Below are 22,698 nucleotides of genomic sequence, written 5' to 3' on the forward strand. Positions count from 1 at the left end.
GACATTTCTCTTTGTGTTAATGTAGGACTTGTTTATAATGTTAGTCCATATATGGAATATCACCCAGGTGGGGAGGATGAACTGATGCGAGCAGCAGGCTCAGATGGCACAGACCTTTTTGATCAGGTAAGATGCTAAAAGTAATGGAAAATTGTGATTTAGAGGACTCTTAAATTTGGAGTCAGTGAGGCTGGATGCCTACTACAAAATTTAAAAGTATTTTTTAGAGAAATGGAATTCTGTCTGCATACCTCAAAAAATAATTATAATGCTCTTTTGTAAACTGTTTCTAGCAGTCCACATAGAGAGCAGAGAAAAACCTTGGGAGAGATGTATGCAGTGAAAAATAAATCAGACTATTTTAAGGTCTGGAGGTTATTAGTTAATGTCAGTATGATGAAATGGCTTTTTGAAACTTTATGATTCCCTGTGATCCCTTCTAGCATCAAATCCGATGGTCCAATTCTTGGGAAAGTTGTTTTCTTACACTTACTTTGTACATAGTCTTGTGATAGTAATGATTTATCTTTGTTATAGTGCTTTCTTGTTATCAAGAGAGATAATTGAGTTAGTTTTTATAGCCCATTTCAGTTTTTTTTTTTAAGTTTAGCTTATCTTTTTCTCCTCCATTATTTTCTTTTGCTATTATAATTAGGATTTATTTTTTGTTTGTTCCTTTGAGGCCAGTCAACCAAATATAACCTGGCTTTTATTTAGCTAAATTATACCTAATTACTGTTTTGCTAATGGCTAATCTTTAGTGATATCTTGCTGACTTTGACCATTTTTTAGAAAAAACATTTAAATTTAGAGAGAGAAATCTATATAATTACTTGTGGGTGTCGAATTTTGTGGTTTTGCTCTCTTTTGTTTTTTAGTTTATCATATATTTAGATAACTGAGACTATTTTTCATTTAGAAATTCATTACAGCTAGAGGATGTTGTTCATTGACTGGCTGGCAGGACCCCTTTTGATCTCTGACAAATTCTGAGACTGGGAATTATTAATATCCTTCTCGGACTGGAGAGAAACCCCAGCTGCACATTAATCTTGATACCATTCTCTTGAGAGAAACTCTTATGGGCTTATTAGGAATGTTTCCAGGTGGCATTTGACTTGTTGATAGCTAGGGATGCAAACCGAGTAGGAGGCTTTGGGAAACATTGCTGAGAACTTGCAAGATTTTTATGTATGGCTTACTTTGTTTCTGTATCTATCTTTTGAGCTCCTTACTATACACTTTCAGATTTGTGGCTCGTACTTTCCACAGGCAGAATACTGCATAATGATGCAAAAATACCAGAGGACAACAAAAGAATCTTATACCCTAATATTATAAGATACTTGTTTCTTTGAACCCTACTAGATAGAGGAACCTGTTGTTTTGTAGGAGCCACTAAAACTCTATTACAGTTACCATCTTTAGCAGTTCATACCACATCTTCATTTGCCAAACTGTTGCTTTCTACTTGACTAACTAGGCTTTTGAGGTTTAAATTATTCATCAGTTTCATACACCATAAGAATAAATAACTATGTTTTTATATCTGTATGAAGCTCTTTGCTTCTTTAAAGCACTTCAGAGCTTTAGGGTAGTGGGAATGCTATAGCTAACTCTTTTGGACTTAACAATGATACTCAGTTTGTGCTGTTAGTAATCAATGTTGTTACTTTGCCATCTTGGCTCCACCCCCCAACCATGCAGCTATCTTTAAGAGAACTATAGAACAGGCCATAGGGAAGAAAAAAACCCCAAAAAACAAAACAAAGGTAGAAACAAAACTTCCTGGAATATGCTGGTTCCCAGAACAGAGAATTTTGAGAGCATGGTAAATTGACTGTTGTAACGTAGGGTCATTTATTTAAATGTTAAGTAAAGATGAGTAACTGCTTTGTTATTATCTATGCTGCAGATATCAAGGAGTCCACAAATCTGCTTATTTGTTTTTTTAATTCTTTCTTATTTTAATGCTACCCTAGTTCGATTCACAGCAACTTTATTGTTTTATGGAGTGATGCTCTTGAACACTTAATTTTTCATCTTATAATTATGAACTTTTAATTTTTCCTTACCAAAGATTATGCCCAGTTTTATTATCAGGATGTTTAAATTAATAAATGAATGTCAGTACATATATATGTATGTATAGAAGAATGTCTGTGTATATTAATATATATGTGAGTGTGTGTATATATATGTACATGTATACTTAGAGGTCACAGGATGAGTTGAATATGAAAGGATGAGTTGAATATGAAGGGATAATATCTAAATAAAATTAAGAGAGAGGAATATATTGGGAGAAGGAGAAAGAGAGAGAATAGGGTAAATTATCTCATAAAAGAGGCAAGAGAAAACTGTTACAATGGAGGGGACGAGCAGGAAGGTGAAAGGGAATGGGTTAACCTTACTCACATTGGATTTGGCTTAAGGAGGGAGTAACATATACGCCCAATTGGGTATCTTACCCTACACTAAAGTAGGGGGGGAAGGAAATAAGAAGGGGGATGATAGAAGGGAGGGCAGATAGAAGGAGAGGGTAGTTAGAAGCAAATACTTTTGAAAAGGGACAGGGTCAAAGTAGAAAATAAAATAAGTGAGGGGTGGGATGGGATGGAGGGAAACAGTTTTTCACAATATAACTATTATGGAAATGTTTTGTGTAAAACTACACATGTACAATCTGTATTGAATTGTCTTCGCAGTAGGGATGAGGAAGGAAAAAGGGAAAGAACCTGGAAATCAAAGTTTTAAAAACAAATGTAAAAAAAAAAGAAAACAGAAAAAAAGTATCAAAGAATGTAGGGCCAGACAGCTAGATCACTGAGAGATCAGCATCTCTGCACACAGTTAGGTTAGATATGATGACAAGTTAACCAGAACTGAACTGGGTTCATCCTACTGAGCATCCCTTTCAGAGTGCTCTCCTTGGAAGACACATCACTAATTCCCAGTCACCTGCACTAACAAGCAGTGAGCAAGGAGTCCTCATTACTCTGTGATCAGGCCCGTTTCTGACCTGACCTAGGAAAATGGTTCTGTGACCACTTCCTGATGGTTGGTTGTTGTCCTTTGTTCTTAAAGAGGGTCAAAATGACATCATCATGTCGGAGTCAAGGTGCAGTGTTTCCATCTCTGGCTGATCAGACCAATGTGATCTCAGAATGCTCTCACATGGGTTGGGCACAGATAGTCCACATAAACACTTGGAATAGAGAAGGTTCTAAATTTGTACATCTAACATTTCTTTTGAGCTACTGCAATTCTGTTTCACTCATAGAGCACAGTGCCTTCTGTGATGTGGGCACATGTCTCACAATCAATTGCAAAGTTCTTCAGAGAGACTTTCAGAATGACTTTCAGAGTATCCTTGTATCCTTCTTACCACCTCCTGATTCACCAAATTTGTACCCAATAACTTGGGGCTGTTTCTAACATTTAAACCTGCCCTTAAGATAAAGTTGCCCAAGACTCCAAAGGTCTGCTTCCTCCAAAAGAGGAAGTAGGGTTTAGTGGTCAAAGTGCTGGCATTGGAGGAAGACCTAGATTCAAATCCTACCTGTTGTTACTTACTCACCATGTGACCCTGAGATAATCACAACTGATCTCTGGGATTCAAGTGTCCACATCTGTGAGGACCTTACAGCTCTATGTTCACATTTGTGAAGACTTTACAGCTCTAGATTTATGAGCCTATCAGCCTTTCCCAAAGACTAGACACATTTACAGCCAGTGGACCAAAATGGAGGAACGGGGGAAGAATGTTTGAAGGACAGACTAAGTGCTGGTCTGTTGTGTTTTGTTTTGACATATGACATTAAAGACCCTTCTTTAAAAAAATTGAATGAGTGTCAGATATACATTCACTGATTAGAATTTTCATGGAGAATAGTCCTTGAGAAAACTAGGGAACCAGGTATCTTGTTAAATTTCATAAATCTTCATTTCATCTTTCTTTAGTAGAAGTAAGCCTTTAATTGATTAATTGGTTCTATTAAAAAGCTTTCTTTTAATCCTTGGAAATAGTTTTCCTAGATTTCCTGGTTTGTTGATGAAATCCATATGCATATCAAATTTGCTTCCCATTCTGGATTCTAAGGATTCATTTATGGAGCATTGTAAAGTGCCTGATTTTTAAAAATTAAAGGTACAGTTTAAAGAGCTAAGTTGATTTGTTCTTGGTTGTTTTAAAATTTTCAATATATATAAAAATATTATTTCAAAGACAGTGTTATCCTAGAAAAATATTACTCTCAAGTTAAAATCTCTTTTCTCTTTTCCCATCCTTCACCACCCCATTTGTTTTCTTTGATGGCATCAGCATTTAAATTATTTGGTGGAAATTCTTAGTTGGTTGGATATATTAAGTGGTGTTCTCATTTAAAATGATGTCTTATAAGTATAAAATGAAGTCTTATAATGATTCTCTCCTTTTGTAGGTGCACCGTTGGGTCAATTATGAATCTATGCTGAAAGAATGTCTTGTTGGCAGAATGGCTGTCAAGCCTGTGGCTATTGCTAAAGGTATGTTGTGTTAGACATACTTTGATGTTTTAGAATTGAAGTGCCATACAGAAAATATTTTGCCTTTACTTTTATTACTAAAGTAACAGTTATATGTTTTTTCTTACTTTTACTAACTTTGCATAAAAACACTTGAATGTTTCTCTTAAGCTCTTTATACTTTTATATTTTGAACTCTTCCAGAGAGAAAGCTCATTGTTGAGATTTATGATGCTAGGATATAGAAGCAATCCATTGTACTTCTCCAGTGACTGCATTATTTTTAGTGTTTGCTTTTCATACTCACATCCAACTAATGCATACTGTTAATATGCAGTGTGCTAGCTGGTGTGTGTGTGTGTGTGTACAACACACACACATATGCATACACATATTACAGTTCTTTGACATATTGAGGTATATGGAACTCAAAAGTTCTTCCTTTAGATTTCTGTGTGGTTCTGCTACCTTTGTACCGTTTTCCTTTCTGCTACTACCAAAATGACAGAGAAATCTGTTCAAAAGTAGAATGGACTATCTGATGTGGCACCTCTAGCAGAGAATTCAAAAGTCCTGTGATAGTGATAAAATTGTAGACCTGCTTAAGAATGGCTAAACTTTTAGCATCTTTTCTGGCTCTATAAATATAAAGATAGATATCTAGATGTTTATAAACATACTAATGAAATCACAGATCCATACACACTCTCTCCTATCTCTCTCTCTCTCTCTCTCTCTCTCTCTCTCTCTCTCCCTCCCTCTTTCCCTCTCTCTCCCTCTCTCTCTCTCCCTCTTTCTCTGTCTCTTTCCCTCTCTCTCTGTCTCTTTCCCTCTCTGTCTCCCCCCTTCAGTTGCCTGGGGTAATGAGGATTAAGTGATTTTTTTTCCAGGTTCACACATTTAGTGTGTTTTAGAGGCGGGACTTTAATCCACATCATCCTGAGGTTGGTTGTCTCCATTCTTCCATGCTTCCACTCTAAGATCTAGACCTTTACCCTGGCTAGCTCTCTTGCTTGGAATGCTCACTCCCTTGCACCTCCACTTCTTAGAATCCAAAGCTACCTCTTGCACTTGGCTCTTTAGGAGGTCTTTCCATTGCTGTCCACTCTAAAGTTACTTTGTGTCTATCTTGTATATACACCTATGTATGTACATGAGTGTAGGAAATGTCTTTTGCTTCTTTTTGTAACCTCAGCACTTAGCATAGTGCCTGGTGCTTAATAAATCTTGATGGATTGATTGATCTCTCCCTTATTAGAATGTAAATTCTTGAAGGCAAAGACTAATTTCATTTTTTATTTCTATCCCCATTGTTTAGCACTGTATATTATATAATGAAGGCTTTACAAATGCTTGTTGATTAACTGAAAACTCCATGGTATGCCAGTTACAGAAGTAATCCAGGATAATTTTAGAAAGCTAATAGAAGATTCATTTTTAGTTGTACTTTTCTTTAAAAAAAAAAGTTTCAGCCATTTGGATATTCATCAACTTTTGCCAGTCACATAAATATATAGCTAAAAATGAGAAATAATTATCATATAATATGATTTTTTTTTCCAAAAACAAATTGCATAGAATGGCTTTTCAGTTTATGTGACCTTTTTAGATAGGAACAAAATGCTTTACATGAGAAATGTGATTTACAGACATACTGGTTATATTATACACTGAAAGTAGATTTAATCTTGTGCTGTTCTGTAGTTGTTGGTTACTGTTAAATAAAAGCAGATGATCACAATTGCAACAGTGAAGACAGATGAACCAGGCTAGATGAGGGTAACCCAGTAATCATACAACCAAGTGGAATGACTGCATTTTTATCTAGTGGTTGATAAATAAGGATTGCTTTGAGGCTTAATCATAGTCTTTTTTAGATCATAATGCTTTTCCTGAAATACCTAGAGTAAACTTTTTTTATATTAACTTATAAGAGTTTTTGTTAAAATATAAAAATAGTTGTTTTACAGTAATTTGTCTCTGCCCTTCTCTGTTGAGTTGTTGTAACAGTTAAACTAGACCATGGGAACCTTAAGTTTATAAGTGACTAGGACCAACCTATCTGCCCACCTCTCCATCAGGAGTTAATCCTCCTTCTGACCTCAGTACTTCTAGTCTCCCATGATTGATACCTTGCAGTTCTTTGAATTTTCTTCTCTCTTGTCTTAAATATCCATTCAGTTCCCAAGAATCATTGACTCTTCCTAGATGAAATTTCTCATAACTATCTTTTTTGGGTTACTTACCCTAGTACAGGACTTCTTAAATTTTTTCCTCTCCTGACACCTTTTTGCATTTTGGCAGCATTTCTTGGTGTTGTGTGGCCTGAGGGTGCATGCAGTGCAAAGTGTGCATGCTTTGTTTTCAGAACCAAGGCTGCAGCAAAGATGCAACATAGGCAAGCACTGCCAGAAACACCTTGGATTTGTTATGCATTTGATTTTGAATTAATTTTGGGTTGTTGTGCATTCAGAAACCTTTTACTATTGCCAAATTTTAAACACTGTATATAAACCTGCTAGTAATGATCTAGTCAAGTCTCTAGTCCAGTCTGATACTCTTTAAGTTGCATAGAAGGTGCCAGTTTGGATTGGTACAGAGAGTTTCCCCACTTAGGAGTTTCTTTACCTGTGAAATCACAGATCCAGTCTCAGTCCCTAACTTATTTGTATAACAGTTGCCCCTTCCCTCAAGTAGAAGGAAGAAGGTCTTTGGTTTCTGTATTCCCAAGGTTAAGTGATGGGAATTGGTTCAGAGTTGCACTAGATGGACAGTTACAGACAGGTTGTAATCTGTCTCACTAAAGGAAACATTGACAGTGTGGAGATTACAAATCCATTAACTGATAGAGAGTTCTTGGGCAGATCTTTTACTTTCTTTGGCCCTCCTTTTCCCCATATGTAAAATGAGTGAATTGGCTGAGGCTATTACTCTGTTTCTTCCAGATATAAGTCATGACCCTATGAACCTATGACCTTCCCCCAAATAGTATCTGTAGAGCATAGTCCAACTCCTTTGCCTAACATTCAAGATCCTTTACAATTTGAACTCTTCTTGTTTTCCATCCTGACCTTATGCTCCCTTCTGTGTACTTTCCACTCCAGCAAAACTGGGTCATATGCCCTTCATTCTGTAGTTCACTACCCTCCTTACATTCTTCATAGAAATCCTTTTGTTATAGCACTCTCCCCTCCATGTATTTATTTGTTAATTAGAGCCCAATTTCCCTGTTAGTAATGTCCTTTCACTTTTTATGCGTAAAATAGTATTTCTCTTGTTTCTTATGTACTTAATTATAATGCATTATTAAATACTATTGTTATTGTATATGTGCTATCCATTCCCCCCCACTAGACTATAAACACCAAGAGAGCAGGGAACATGACTTATTTAAACTTTCTTTTTCATTAAGCATTTTGCATAGCACTTTCTGCAAAACAGTTATTTAATATTTATTGAATTAAAATGATACAGTTTGATTAATGAGTGAGTCTTTTGAATGTGAATCATTAATAATAGATCACATTTATATAATGCTTTAAGGTGCTAGTTATGATTTGTAGTCTATATATGGCAGTGGTAAACCACCAATTTCTACTTTGCTAACTTAAAATGTGATAATCGTGAATAGACTCACACTAAAGTTTTATCTGCAATTAGGATTATATTTTACTCAGAATTAGAACTGTTAACCAATAGAGACAGTGAAGTGATGTAGTAGAGAGTGCTGATCTTGGAAAAAGGAAAAACTAAGTTTGAATCCTGCCTCATACACTTAACTAGCTATGTGAATCTGAGCAAGTCAGTCTCCCTCAACCTTGGTTTTCTTGTCTGTAAAATGTGGACAATAGTATCTAGCTCACAGGGCACTTTTGAGAATCAAATGAGATAATAGCTATAAAGAACTTTGTGAATCTTAAAATGCCATGTAAATATTAGCTAATTATTGTTATTATTTACCTGGAAGTGTTTTAGGATCCCTTCATTTTAGCAGTGAAGAAATTGACCCATGTAATAGTCATTATATGGTATATAGAAGTTCTTTTCAAGTGTGGGATATAATGGAGCACAGTTTGCTTTCAGAAAATTTTATTTAGTAGTTATTCGTATTAGGATTATGTAAAATGTTTCTAACACATGCCAATATTATTTTATTATTATAGGGTTAGGTTGAAGTAGGGAGTGTTTTGAATTTAGAGAAGGAATCAAAGTAGTATTGCTTTCAATAATACCTTTGAACTACTTCACATTGATTAAGGGCTACTAGTTGATCATCCTGTTATATTTCTTTTTTTGTTTGTTTTATTTGATGTATTTTGTTTTTATATTACAAACTCAGATTACTCTCACTTCATCAGAAGTCTCTTGTAACAAAGTAAAAATGTTGAGAATTAATAATATGGTGACCTCATTTGAAAGTACATTATAACATTCTATACCAGTAGTATCCCCACTGCTATTAAAAAAAAAAAACTTATCAGAAATCTATTTTATCTCCCTCCTAGCCACCCAGTTAAAAAAAAAAACAAAAACAAATTTCTGTAACAAATATAGTCAAGCAAAAGAAATTTTGTCACTGTGTGTGTGTGTATGTGTATATATACATATATATATATAAATGTGTGTGTAAGTGTATATGAAAATGTTTTATTTTGCCTCCTAAATCCATGACCTCTCTGTTATAGGAAACATGTTTCATCAGTCCTCTGAAATAATGAATAGTTTTAGTATTGATTACAACTTTCAAAATTCTGGGTTTTTTTTTTTAAGTGTTATTATTATATAAATTGTTTTCCTGGTTCTGTCCATTTCATTCTTCATCAATTCATAAAAGTCCTCAAAATTAATCCACTTTCATAATATTGATGTTATAGTATAAATTGTCCTAGTTCTGCTTCATTATGTATCAGTTCATATAAATCTTTCAATAATCTTTTTGAAATTGTTTCCTCATTCTTACAGCACAATAGTATTTCAGCACATTCATATACTACAGCTTATTCAGCCTTTTCTTAATTATTTCACTTGTTGAACACATTCTTTTAGTTTCCAGTCTTTCTTGCCATAAAGAACTTTTATGAATATTTTTGTATAGTATCTTTTTCTATTTCTATATATGCTGCCAGAGTGAGCACATCTTGCCTTATTTCTTTGATCTCTTTTGGGTATGGATCTAGTAGTACTGTTGCTGGGTCAAAGGGCTTGTACTTTTTAATAACTTTTTGTGTACAGTTCCCAATTTCATTCCAGAACAGTTGTATACATTCACAGATCCACTAACAGCACATAAATATTCATGTTTTTTCATAGCCTCCCCAAATTTTATCATTTTCCTTTTTTGTCTTCTTTGCCACTGTGATAAATATGAGATAGAATGAGATAGTTACTTTAATTTGCCTTTCTCCATTAGCAATTTCGAGCATTTTAAAATATTGATATGTTGGATGATATGATGGACAGTTTGGATATTTGAGAAACAAAGAATGTGTGATGCCATGGACAGAGTGCTGGATTTAAAGTCAGGGCATATTAGTCCAAGTCTCAGTTTTCCTACTTACTATCTTTGTGACATTGGACAACTCACTGAGCTTTCAGAGACTCAATTTTCCTATATGCAAATGAGAAGATTAGACTAGATGACCATTGTAGTCTTTTCTTTCTTTAAATCTTTGATCCTATAAGCCTACTTTGAAAGAACACCTGAGTTCTTAGGTCAGTGTTTAATGCTTAGTTAATTGTTAGGGAGAATGAATTTCTTTTGCCACCTGAAAATTTAATTTTTACAAATGTGTTTTGATTCAGATTTGGCTTTAAAACATGTCCATTCCAAAAACTGATTTCCTTTTCCATTCTCCTTTATTCTGATATTTGTTCACTTTCTACATAACATAAGCTTCTTTAAAATTTTTATTTATCTTTTGTGTTTCCTTGTAGAGAATCACGAGAAGAAACTTTTAAATGGTAAGTCTTTAAAAAGAAGATTGTGCAAGATGATATTTCTGTGGACTCCTTTGGAATCAAGTTTGTTTTTTTGATATTTTAGTCATTTTAAAAAAATATTAATGCCCTTATCAAAACTAGGAATTCTAGAATTTTAGACTTTGACCAGACAAATAATAAAAACTCTGACCCATATGAAAACTCCTTTTATAATACCAGCAACAACTATTGCTTATTTGAAATAATACCATTGACTCACTAGTATTTCAGTGTTCACTTACTTTCTCCTCAATTACAGAGGACTATATAATATTTAATAGTATCTTTTATAATGATATGTTTATGGTGTTTTTTTGTGCCCTTTTCAATTTGAAGACAAGCTTCCTTTCTCAGAGCAAAACAGAAGTTGAGTAATTTTGCCTTCTCTCTCTTTTTTGCTTGTCATTTTAAAAGAAATGTATTTACTATTAGTTTACAACATTCAGTTCCACAGGTTTTTGAGTTCCAGATTTTCTCTCCCCTCCTCCCCCTCCATGCCAGCATGCAATCCGATACAATACCTTCACCTTAAACATTAGTTAAATTGTAACCAATGGAATGAATGAGGAAGAAGAAATAAAACAAAATTAAAAAGAGAGACAACAAGTAGTTTGTTTCATTCTGCATTCAGACTCCATAATTCTTTCTCTGGATGTGGATGGCCTTTTCCATCATGAATCTTTTGGAGTTGTCTTATAACCTTGCGTTGCTGAGGAGAGCCCAGTCTATCAAAGTCAGTCATCATAGATACAGTGTGTCTATAATTATGTGCAGTGTTCTCCTGGTTCTCCTCCCCTCACTCAGCATCAGTTTACATAAGTCTCTCCAGGTTATTATGAAGTCTGTGTGCTCCTCATTCCTTATAGCACAGTAGTATTCCATTACATTCATATACCACAGCTTGTTCAGCCATTCCCCAATTGATGGTCATCCCCTTGATTTCCAGTTCTATACCACCACAAAAAGAGCTGCTATAAATATTTTTGTACATACTGGCCCTCCTCTCACTTGTATGATCTCTTTGGATATAGCCCTAAGAGTGGTATTGCTGGGTCAAAGGGTATGCATATTTTTATAGCCCTTTGGGCATTGTTCCAAATTGCCCTCCAGAATGGTTGGATTAGTTCACAACTCTACCAACAATGCTTTAGTGTTCCAGTTTTCCCCACATCTTCTCCAGCATTTATCATTTTCCTGTTTAGTCATGTTAGCCAGTCTAACAGATGAGATGTGGTACCTCAGAGTTGTTTTGATTTGCATTTCTCTAATCAGTGGTGATGTAGAGCATTTTTTCATATGATTATAGATATCTTTAATTTCTTCCTCTGAAAGCTTCCTGTTCATATCCTTTGACCATTTGTCAATTGGGGAGTGACTTGTATTCTTGTAAATTTGATTCAGTTCTCTGCACATTTTAGAAATGAGGCCTTTAGAGGACCTGAGTTCAAATCTGGCCTCAGATACTTAACACTTACTAGCTGTGTGACCTTGGGCAATTGCCCTGCCTTTCACCCTCCAAAAAAAGAAAAAAGAAATGAGGCCTTTATTAGAGACATTGGTTGTAAAAATTATTTCCCAATTTTCTGCTTCCCTCCTAATCTTGGTTACATTGGCTTTGTTTGTACAAAAACTTTTCAATTTAATGTAATCAAAATTGTCCATTTTGCATTTTGTAATGCTCTTTATCTCTTGTTTGGTCATAAATTCTTCACTTATCTATAAATCTGACAGAAAAACTATTCCTTGTTCTCCCAGATTGTTTACAGTATCTAAATCATGAACCCATTTAGACTTTATTTTGGTATATGATGTAAGCTATTGGTCTATACCCAGTTTCTGTCATACTATTTTCCAGTTTTTCCAGTGGCTTTTGTCAAATAGTGATTTCTTATCCCAGCAGCTTTGGGTCTATCAAACAGTAGATTACTATAGTCATTGACTACTGTGTCTCGAGTACCTGTTGTATTATGCTTATCTACCATTCTGTTCTTCAACCGGTACTAAGTATTTTTGATGACTGCTGCTCCATAATACATTTTAAAATCTGGTATGGCCAGGCCACCTTCCCTAGCAATTCTTTCCATTAATTCCCCTGATATTCTGGTTTGCTTGCCATTTTAGAAGCAATTGGTTTTAATTTTTGTGGTTCCTACAAAACAGATTGTGTTATTAGTATGGTTACTCCCTTCGCCTATTCATATCACACAGGCCTTCTACACCTTGATAAATTGTTTTTGTGTACTGTTATAGCAGAAAAGAAAATCATCACTTTGCCAGTATCTGGTGTTGAGCCTTTCCGGATTTAGCTAGCCTGGATTGAAGTCACAAAAGTTCATCTCTGGGCCTGTGCTCAAAACTTGATGGAAAATGCCTGAGATTGTGTGTCACTGACTTAACTTTTAAGAACCCAGAGTTACCATATCATGTTATATGCACTTAAAGTGTCTATACTTCACTAGGGCCTTTACCTTTTAAAATTTGTTCTTCATAATTTCACATATTTTAATTTTGCTTTTAGTAGAATAACATGTTGGTAAAATTTCCATTTCTTAAAAAAGTTTCTTTTTACAGGCATTCTTTTCAAAAGCAAAGTACCAGATTTACCTGCCAAAGAAATTTCTCCAAGGTATGTATTGCTATTTCACTTTGAGTGAAATAAACATGAGTTTATTAATACAAAATACATATGGTGGGTTGAGAATATTTCCAATATAAAACTTTTAAAAATAATTTATCAAACACAATAATGTATTAAAATGTATCTCACCTCTTACTGTCATACAATAAATTTATGTAATATGTCCTAATTTATTTTATGTTGTGGGAGAATGAGATATCCCTTAAAGTGAATATTTAAAATAAATTAAAATTTTCCTTTTAAGTGATAAAATAAAAAAATTTTTTTGATGGAAATCTTTCTAAGGTGTGTTGCACATTTCTATCCTATATTATTATTAAACAATATGTTAAATTTAACTATCCCTGTAATTTTTCAGTCCACTCTCTATAATTCTCCTTTCTCTCTTTTTTTTTTTTTCTGTTCTTCTCTCTCTCTCTTTTTTTCTTTTTTTGCTTTTTGGAGAGGGGAAGGCAGGGCAATTGGGGTTAAGTGACTTGCCCGAGGTCACATGGCTAGTGAGTGTTAAGTGTCTGAGGCCGGATTTGAGGCCAGGTCCTACTGACTGCAGGACTGGTGCTCTATTCACTGTGCCAGCTAGCTGCCGTTCTTCTCACTTCTAATAGCCCTTTCCTGATGTTTCTTGAATTGTAGACTCTCTAAGTTGAAATGAACCTCAAAAACCATTTAATTCATATTGATCTGAAGTATAGCTATCCTCTTGATGACATCTTTTCATGGTCATCCAGCCTCTGTTTCAACACTTGAATAGAAATTCACTATAGATCTTGATCTAATTATTAGGAATTTCCTCCTTAAATTGAGCTGAAGTTTCCTTTTTGATCCCCTTTCTGTACAGTGATACATCCTTCATTTAATTGAAGATTACCATTTTGAACTTTTTCTACTGACTGAAACCTTTTTTTGGTTTTTGTCTTTTTGGAGGGGGGAGGGCAGGGCCATTGGGGTTAAGTGGCTTGTCCAAGGGCAAGCCCAGATTTGGACTCAGGTCCTACTGAGTCCAGGACCAGTGCTCTATTCACTTTGCTACCTAGCTTCCCCAAAACCTTTTATTTTTTAGGCTAAAGTCCCCATTTCTTTCAGCTGACTCTGGATATGTCATGGCTTAAGAATTTTCTTTCCATTTTAGTCTTCCATTAGGCCATTAATATTGCTATTGCACCCCCACCCTCAAGATGTTCCCCAAACTGGAAATAATGCTGCAGATATGTCCTCATCTGGGCATAGTACTGTGGAATAATCATCTCCCTCCTTCTGCTAATATAGCTTAAGGGCCTTTTCTTTGTGGGGGAGAGTTAATTGTTATGTCACGTGTCACACTGGTAACTCATTTTTACCCCACGTTGTACTTATACAATTTATTTTTTTGAACCCAAGTATAGGACTTAATCTTATTAAATTGTATCTAATTTGATTTGACTGAATCTAGTCTGTCAGAAATTTTTTTATATAATGATTCTGTTATTTAGTGTATTAGCTCATCCTTTTTGGCTTCATATCATCTACCAATTTGATAAACCTTCTGAATCGGGCCAAAGACTGTACCCAGTGTCAGTCTACTAGAAATTTTCCTCCAGGGTCACATCATTCTATTAGTCACCACTTTTTGGATCAGTCATTCAGCCAATTATAGATCACCTAAATCATTTTATTATCAAGCTATATGTCTCTTCACTTTGTCCTAAATATCATGAGAAACTTTTGTCAGATACCTTGCAGAAAATCTGTATGTCATGTGTCTACCATATGGGCAATTAATTTTATCTCTCTCACCCTGAGTTCCTATATCACCAAGATAAGAATATAATACTAGCACTACTGACATCTTAGAGTTATTGTGAGGAAAGCACCTTTTAAAACATAAAGTAAATGTGAGCCTGTAGTGGTGGTGATAGTGTTGGTGGTGATGGTTGTTTTGTTATTACAATTTTCCAGACAAGTTTTATTGTTTTAGGTGAGGTAGGAGGAGGGCAGAATAAAAATACTTTTTTTTCCTCCAGATCTCTGTGATTTCACTGATGTAGGGAGTTCCCAGTGAGGAAATTTCTTCTACTTATGCAGATTAGTAACTGTTATACCACTTTTGGTCTTAGAGAGTTGCCGTAGGTAAGAGCTTAAGTGACTTACTCAGAAGCACTTACCTACGGCAACGTGTTTTTACCAAAAATGTATTACTCAGTCTGATTACTTACCTTACTGCTTAGATTTGGCACCAAATGACTTTTGGCTATCTCTTTTCAGAGGATGATGATATTGAAGATGCTAATTACTACTTTTATAGCATTTTAAAGTTTACAAAGAACTTCCAAATTTTTTTTGTTGTTGAAGGTATTTAAAAGATTATACCTGTTCTTGAGACAATTCCAGAAGAGTTGTTCTAAAAACATTTTAGAGGGCGGCTAGGTGGTGCAGTGAATAGAGCACCAGCCCTGGAGTCAGAAGTACCTGAGTTCAAATCTGGCCTCAGACACTTAACACAAAAACTAGCCGTGTGACCTTGGGCAAGTCACTTAACCCCAGTTGCCCTCCAAAAAGCAAAAAAAAAATAAAAACATTTTAGGAATGTTTTCCCAAGGGAATGGCAACAAATCATTTAAACATTTAAGAAGAGAGATAATTCATATGTAAGAAATGTTGTCAGAAATATTGAAGATTTAAGGTAGTTGTTTCCTAGCTTAACCACCAGTGAATAACATACAGCTTTTACTCTGATCCCTCTCTCCTCTCTAATGCCTCTCTCTTTCTCTTTATTTTTGCATATATATTCTATATATATTGTCTTTCTGTATGTACATACACATATAAACACATACACATACATACCCTTCTGCTCCATATTATAGCAATCTTCATTCTTTTTTTAAATTTATACTTCTTAGAGCACCATAAAATTACAGGTGTTAAGTATATAATAAGTATATAATAGTAGCTGCCCATTTCAAATGGTGGTTTATTTTTTTTTTTTTTTTGAGTAAGCATTTCTGAGGATCAGAAAAATAAATTCCACAATTTAGCATTAACTTGATATTTAATCAGTCATTTTCTCTGGGACTTAGTCATTTACTTGTTGTGGGATGATTATGAGTTAAGATAATCCCTTTCCAAATTTTTTGTTCATGGGCATTTGCTAATTATCATTGGGACAGAGTAGATTTTAGTAAGTTCTACTTTCTATGAAAGTGTCAAAAATTTCTAATGGAGCTTAGTCCAGTTGCTCCTTACACAGAAGTAGACCATTTGGATTTTGAAAATTTGTTCAGTCAGAATAGATAAGTGTTTATTTAGTTAACAACCCAGGCCTAAGACCTTATTTAAAAAGTGTAATTTAAATATATCATATAATAAAGTGAAGAGGCAGTTTTTATGTGGAGTATGTTTTAAAAGGTGTATATTTTCCTGAAAACTGAACATATGAAGAAATTTAGTGATTTTAGTTTATACTTGTAGACAGGATCATTTAAATCAAGAGATCTAAATATTTTTTCTTCACAATCTTTTACAGCTATGATTGGTTCCAGACAGAGTCCTTAATCACGATTGTCATATATACCAAACAGAAGGTAAATGTTTTTTTGAAATCAGAGAAAAATCTAAAAATAAGACTAGGAGGTATTTTGTATTTTATCCTTGTTCAGATTTCATTTGTACAAAAAAAAAACTACCTAAAATCCTGCAAAACCTTATTAGCATAGTTTGCAGAACAAATGAGAATATTTGTTAATTAAAGCTGTCTTTGAAGTAGCAGACTTCCATATCACAAATTGGGTTTATAAGAAGGGAAAACCAGGGTCTCAGAGGAGTGCTATTTTCTTGATTCTCAACAATCCTGCCAGTGAGAGCTCAGATAGCCTCTTACTACGGATTGAGCATCTATACATTTTCATGTCCTACATTTTCTAGCCAGTAAACTTCTGGGGAGCTATACAACTTAGTAAGAAAGATCTGGTGCTCCTGTTATAATCACAGAGCTAAGTCAGCCATCCTGGCCATTCATGAATTCATATTACAACCATGCTCTGGCTTCTGCTTGAGGCTTAGTTCCTTTACTGTCTTATAGCAAAATTGACTCTTTAACAAAAGAATTCTATCTTGTCTTCTACAAGATCTGTCAACCACCATCTGTCAGAATCAAGGAGACAAGGCCTGCCACAACTCTACCCATTACTACTAGGTTTAGCATGGATAGCAGGTACCTACACATTTGTTGCTTCCACCTCTTGTTCTTGATAGCCTTTAGGTAATATATTTATTAGACAAAGGATCTTTGATGTTGTTAATGTGGGAATTTCATTCACTGATGGAGATTGCAACTCATTCTTACTTTGTAGGTAATTCTTAGTTGTCTATAGTTCTGAAAATTTAAATGATTTGCATAAAGACACAGTTAGGATTGAGTCTTGAATACATGTCTTTCTGATTCCCAAGTCCAGCATTATCCACTATGCCATGTTGCCTTTCTAGGTTACTGGGATCCTAGTTGCAGGATATATGTTGTGGGGGAGGAGGAAGGGAAAATTCCTAGGGTGGAAAGTATGGTTCAGATGATATTATCAAGTTTATTTGTACACAGGGTATAAAAACTAGGAATTTCTAAAAACATTTTGTGGATGAGGCCTTTTGAAAACTTTATAAAACTAGGTTAAATGATATATGGCTGATTTATGTTTTGAAGAAATGAAATGAAATGTGTTTAACTTTTGCTAGTTTAATAAATCAGTGGTCATCAGTTTAGTGACAAGATAATAGTACAGGCCAAAGTGAGCACTGTATTTCCTAATGGTATTTTTTAAATGGTTTATATTCTTTTGAACTAAACAAAACCCTTTGGAAAGTTTAATTAAATTGTCTCTTGGTTTTCCTACTTGTTGCTTTTTGTAGTTAATTGTCCTAGAAATACCAGTGAAAGAAAAATTACATTATACTTATGGAAGAAGTGATAAAGTCTGGCTTCAGTATACTTGAAACGGTTAATGGTAGGGCCTTTTTTTTTTTTTTTTTTTTTTTTTTTTTTTTTGCTCTGTGTTTGCTCAGTTAGGCAAATTGCTTCTTTTATTCCCCACCTCCCAGGCTGAAATCTGGTTTCTCCATACCATGCTGCTGCAGACTAGGAGAGGAAAGTAGGCAGTTTTGCTGCCAGGCCATTCAGCTCTGTGTGGAGCAGTTAATTTACTTTATTGACCAATTTTTAAAATACAGACAATACCAAAGTAGTAAGAGAAAGGAAAAGAAAAATTAAGTATGTAGGGTGCTTTTACTTCTGCTTTGCCCCCAATTATACCACTTTCTCACCTCACTTCAAATTGTACTGGATCCTTCAACAGGTGTAAGCACCCCTTGTTCCTGCAGCAGTCAGAGGCAAAAAAAACTCTGCCCATTCCTTGCTTATTGCCTCTCCTCATTCCCATACTTTGTTCTGCCATGCTTTTTTACCTCTGTCACACTTGGGGAAGAGAAGAGCATTTCTTCTTCCTCTTTTCTCTGAAAAATTATCACCAGCATCACAGTTTTCTTAATAAATCTCAGTGTAATCCGGTGAAAAGTTTAGGATTTAGCAGAACTGAATGCTATTTGGGAAACCCTAATCTAGCAAATCATGTTTGTGATAGATTGAATGGCATCCTGGTGAACTAGAAGAGATTAAAAGTCTAAAAGTAGATTTCCATTTATGCTTATAAGTTAGTATACTCTTACTTTTACTTAGCATTTACCCTAGTGTGAATAAATTATTTATATTAGGTCAGTATTCTTATATTCTTTAGTTCTTCCAAAGATCTTGAATTTCATTAGTCATAGGTCCTCCTTCCACTAACTCAGATTACAGGTTGTGACTTAACAGATGGTTTCACAAGTTACCCCCTCCCTCACCATCTACTTGATCAGTAAGTTGCCTTCTGGTGGTGAACCTCTTTGAATTTGGCAGGGCCAGTCTTTGTCCTCTACTTGAAGCCTTTCCAGCTTGTCAAGAACTATCAGAGCTTGAGCTTCTCTGGCCTTGTCACTGAGAACCTAAAATTGCCTTCAGATCATGTGGACATGGGAGTATCGCAGAGTGTCTTTAATGGATGAATGTTCTATCTAATGAGTGTTATTTGAGAAAAAAAAATATTAGAATTTAGTTGGAAGGGCTTTAGAGGTGATTTAGTTTAAACTCTCCTTAATTTTCAGATAGGGGAACTGAGGCCTAGAGGGACCAAGTGTTTAACCTAGTTTGGCAGAGCCAGGTCCAGAATCTTTTGCCTTTCAGTACAGATTTTTTTGCTGTCCTACACTTATTGGAAAAGTTCATGCATTGAGGATTTTTAAAAGTTCAAATCCTATTACCTTTTAAAATTTTTGTTTTCTATCTAAGGATATGGATTCAGAGTCTGTAATAGTTGACTATCAAGATGGTTGTTTTAGAGCAGAAATTATTATCAAGGATTATTCATATCTTCTTCATACTGGTAAGTGCATTTTTATGAATGAAACAATAATGTTACTCAGTCTTTGCACAACTATTCTGTAAAATACACAGTGCAAGTATTCTTATCCCCATTTTACAAATGGGAAACTGAAGTTCAGTAAAGTGAGCTCCATGGTTCAACAGCTAGCACATATCAGAGCTTGGGCCCATCTTAGGCTCTCAGACTCTCAAGGTTCATTTTTGTCTTGTTTTTTCTTACCACAACATACTGACTGCAGTTTGCTTTAAATATGATAATTAATTTGGTTTTAAATTAAATTTCTGAATAAAAACTTAATAGTATTTTTGCTTAAAATCTTAGTTATACAGAAATAAAATGGAACTTGATTAAAATTAAAGCCTATAAGATTAAATTAAGCATCTCTAGTAAAAATTAATTATGGCCATTGATTGTCCATCATTCTGGAATTTTCTATAATTTCAATATCTTAATTTTTTATCTTTTCTATTCTCCCCATGTACCCTGTAGGGCCAATAAAGTTAGCATTGTAGCTTTCCATATTGAAGAAACTAAGTATAATCCAGATCAGTAATATTTATTGGTTCAACATTAATGGCGTCAGTTTTTTTTTAATCTTACAGTCCTCAGAAAAATGGTGTCTGTCATGTATTCCAACTAAACTTGCTTTCTCCAGATCCTGACATTTCATTGTTCTGTCTCTTCTGCTCCATTACCAGATATGAATGTGACAGAAACAAGCTAGTATAGTAGATGAGATTTTTCCTTCTTCCCAGTTTTCTTTTCTGAAAACTGTTTCTAGTGCTTCTGGCTTCAATTTCTCACCATTTTCTCTCTTGAAAATGAAAGTATAGTAATTCGTGAGAGCAGACAAGTAACATATACCTAATTATAAGCCAGCAATAGAACACACACACATACACACATGCATATACAAAATGCTTATAGAATAATGCCCTTATTATTTCAGGTTCTTAGAGAAGTCTTAGTAATGGTACATTTAGCATCTATTCTTAGTTACAGAATATTGCATTTTACTTTTGCAGAACATGGCCGAAGCTCTAAGATGTCTCTGCTGACTTAGCATCATGCTGACTACACCTTACTCTGTTAAAGAAGTGTCTTCAGCCTGGCACTTGGTCTGAGTTAATCTTTTTTTTTTTTTTTAAATACCCATAGGGTTAAAAGGAACAGTTCAGGCAGTCTTGAAATTAAACTTCTCATCCAGAAATGCATCTGATCTAGTTTTCATTCTTTCTCTCAGTTTTTTCAATGTTAACATAAAGCTTGATAGACTATGTCTTTCAGAAGAAAATTTGCTTATCTTTTGTGCCCAGTTGTATTGTCAGTTGTATTGTAACGTATGTTAGTTGTTAGTATCAAAGTAGTTTTCTTTGTGAAATTATCTTTTTCCAATATCCTTTATGCATGATATATGTTCTAATTTGTATAGCTGAACATTTCACCTACTATAAATACAAAAAAGGGTATAAAATTTGTTGTTATTGAAATTGAATCAAAAAATTTCAAAAAAGTCAAGTCTCAATTGTTCATGCTAGTGAAGTGGATGTGATTTTAGATTATTGAAAAGAGATTGAAATTATTTTTGCTTGGATATGTATATTGAACAAGCAGATTCACACATACAGGGATTTACTCCTCTGTTTTGAGGCCTTTTTTCAACTCAGCTGGACAGTAGTTAGGAGGCAGCTTTGGATTATTCACTTGTGGAAAATTGAGGGTTGATTCTTAATTTGTGGGAAATAGTAAATGAACATAGTAACTTTTTTGGCATATTAAAAAAAGTTTTAAATGGTTTTGCTCTCTATTTCAATTGAATAGAATTTGTAGCTTTTGGCTTATCTAAGTAATTTATTATTTAAGATAATTGGAGCATATTATGTTACTAGAACATAAGATGAAGATGATCTCTTCTGGTGCTTGTAGATTCAGTGATTTAAAAGAAAGTTTGGTTTATGGAAATGAAGACTAAATCAGATATTTCTGTTGTAGAATTGAGCCATGAAATTCAAGAGGACATTTCTGGTAAGTTTATAAAATAAAATATTTTCCTAAATTTTATTTAATAGCTTTATCATTGTTAAATTTTTTTTACATAAGTACTAAAATGTATCTTTATTCTAAACTGTTTAAATCATTAGGTCTTGAGAAATTCAGATTCAAGAGCTACATTATTCTCTTTCTCATCTACTTCCATCTTTGTTTCGTTAGTTTTTCCCTCTCTTTTTTCCTTCCCTTCTTCCTTCTCTTATAGCTGTCTCCCTTCCCTGTTTCATGTCTTCTTTTTTCCATTATTCTACTTTTCATTGTCTTTTCCTTCTTACTTCTTTCTATTCTCTTTCCCCTTCTCTCCCTTGTAGCTGTTACCATTTTTATTAGAGCAAATACATGTTTAAGTATCTGCATTTACATATTTAATACTAACAATGGTGAGTTTAAAACATTGAATCAAGAATATTCAGATTTTATAAAATGTTTTACCGTGTATCCTTGCCCAGTATGGGCTTTTAATTTTTGGTTATAAGATAAAAGAATGATACTATATTATATTTATAGAACTTATAGTAATTCTGTAACTATAGCAAAATATTTTGTCGTAATGAGTAAACTATATGTGCCAAAAAGTATTTTAAAAAAAGTCATACATATTTTCAAGGAAATTTTCATTAGCTTTCAGACTCATTTAGTTCAGTTGTATTTACCAACAAACCTGCTTCTTTATGTTTTCCCCACATAATTAGATTCTGCATCTGCCTACCCCATTTATCCTGTTTTCTTAGACATGTTAAAAAGGAGATAATTAAATTTATTTTAGAACCATCAAATGCTTACTGACTTAATTAAGTTTAGGCTTGATTTTTTAGGTTTGTTAATTAATTGACATGACTAAGCATGTTGACCAACCGTGCAGTAGCATGGCCCTTAAGCAATTAACTTGAGATAAGTTAATATGAGTATGATGCAAATTAGCCCAGTTTTAAAAACAACCTGCATAATGGATTATACTTCATCCAGTATGATGAGAAACCAGTTTCACCTGCCAGTTTTCCAGAATTCCTTGAAAACTCCCTTCCCCCATGGCATATTTACTGACATTCAATCAGAGATTATGTCCAGAAACTTTAGGGCCAC

General features: G+C 34.3%; 1 protein-coding gene across 2 annotated transcripts in view; it reads left to right on the forward strand.

The window, feature by feature from the left end:
- The window catches only part of CYB5R4 (cytochrome b5 reductase 4), a 110,145-nt gene that overhangs the window by 25,128 nt on the left and 62,319 nt on the right, over positions 1–22,698 (forward strand). For both annotated transcript variants that reach the window (XM_069065079.1, XM_069065078.1), the window contains exons 3-9: positions 26–126; positions 4,443–4,527; positions 10,441–10,467; positions 13,057–13,111; positions 16,626–16,683; positions 19,473–19,566; positions 21,559–21,591. In XM_069065079.1, coding sequence (XP_068921180.1) covers positions 26–126; positions 4,443–4,527; positions 10,441–10,467; positions 13,057–13,111; positions 16,626–16,683; positions 19,473–19,566; positions 21,559–21,591 — 453 coding nt within the window. The remainder of the gene's footprint in view (positions 1–25; positions 127–4,442; positions 4,528–10,440; positions 10,468–13,056; positions 13,112–16,625; positions 16,684–19,472; positions 19,567–21,558; positions 21,592–22,698) is intronic.

Source organism: Petaurus breviceps, unplaced genomic scaffold (assembly GCF_028583685.1).
Source record: "Petaurus breviceps papuanus isolate PSGF00001 unplaced genomic scaffold, PetGlider_PUasm1.0 90667, whole genome shotgun sequence".
Classification (NCBI taxonomy): domain Eukaryota; kingdom Metazoa; phylum Chordata; class Mammalia; order Diprotodontia; family Petauridae; genus Petaurus; species Petaurus breviceps.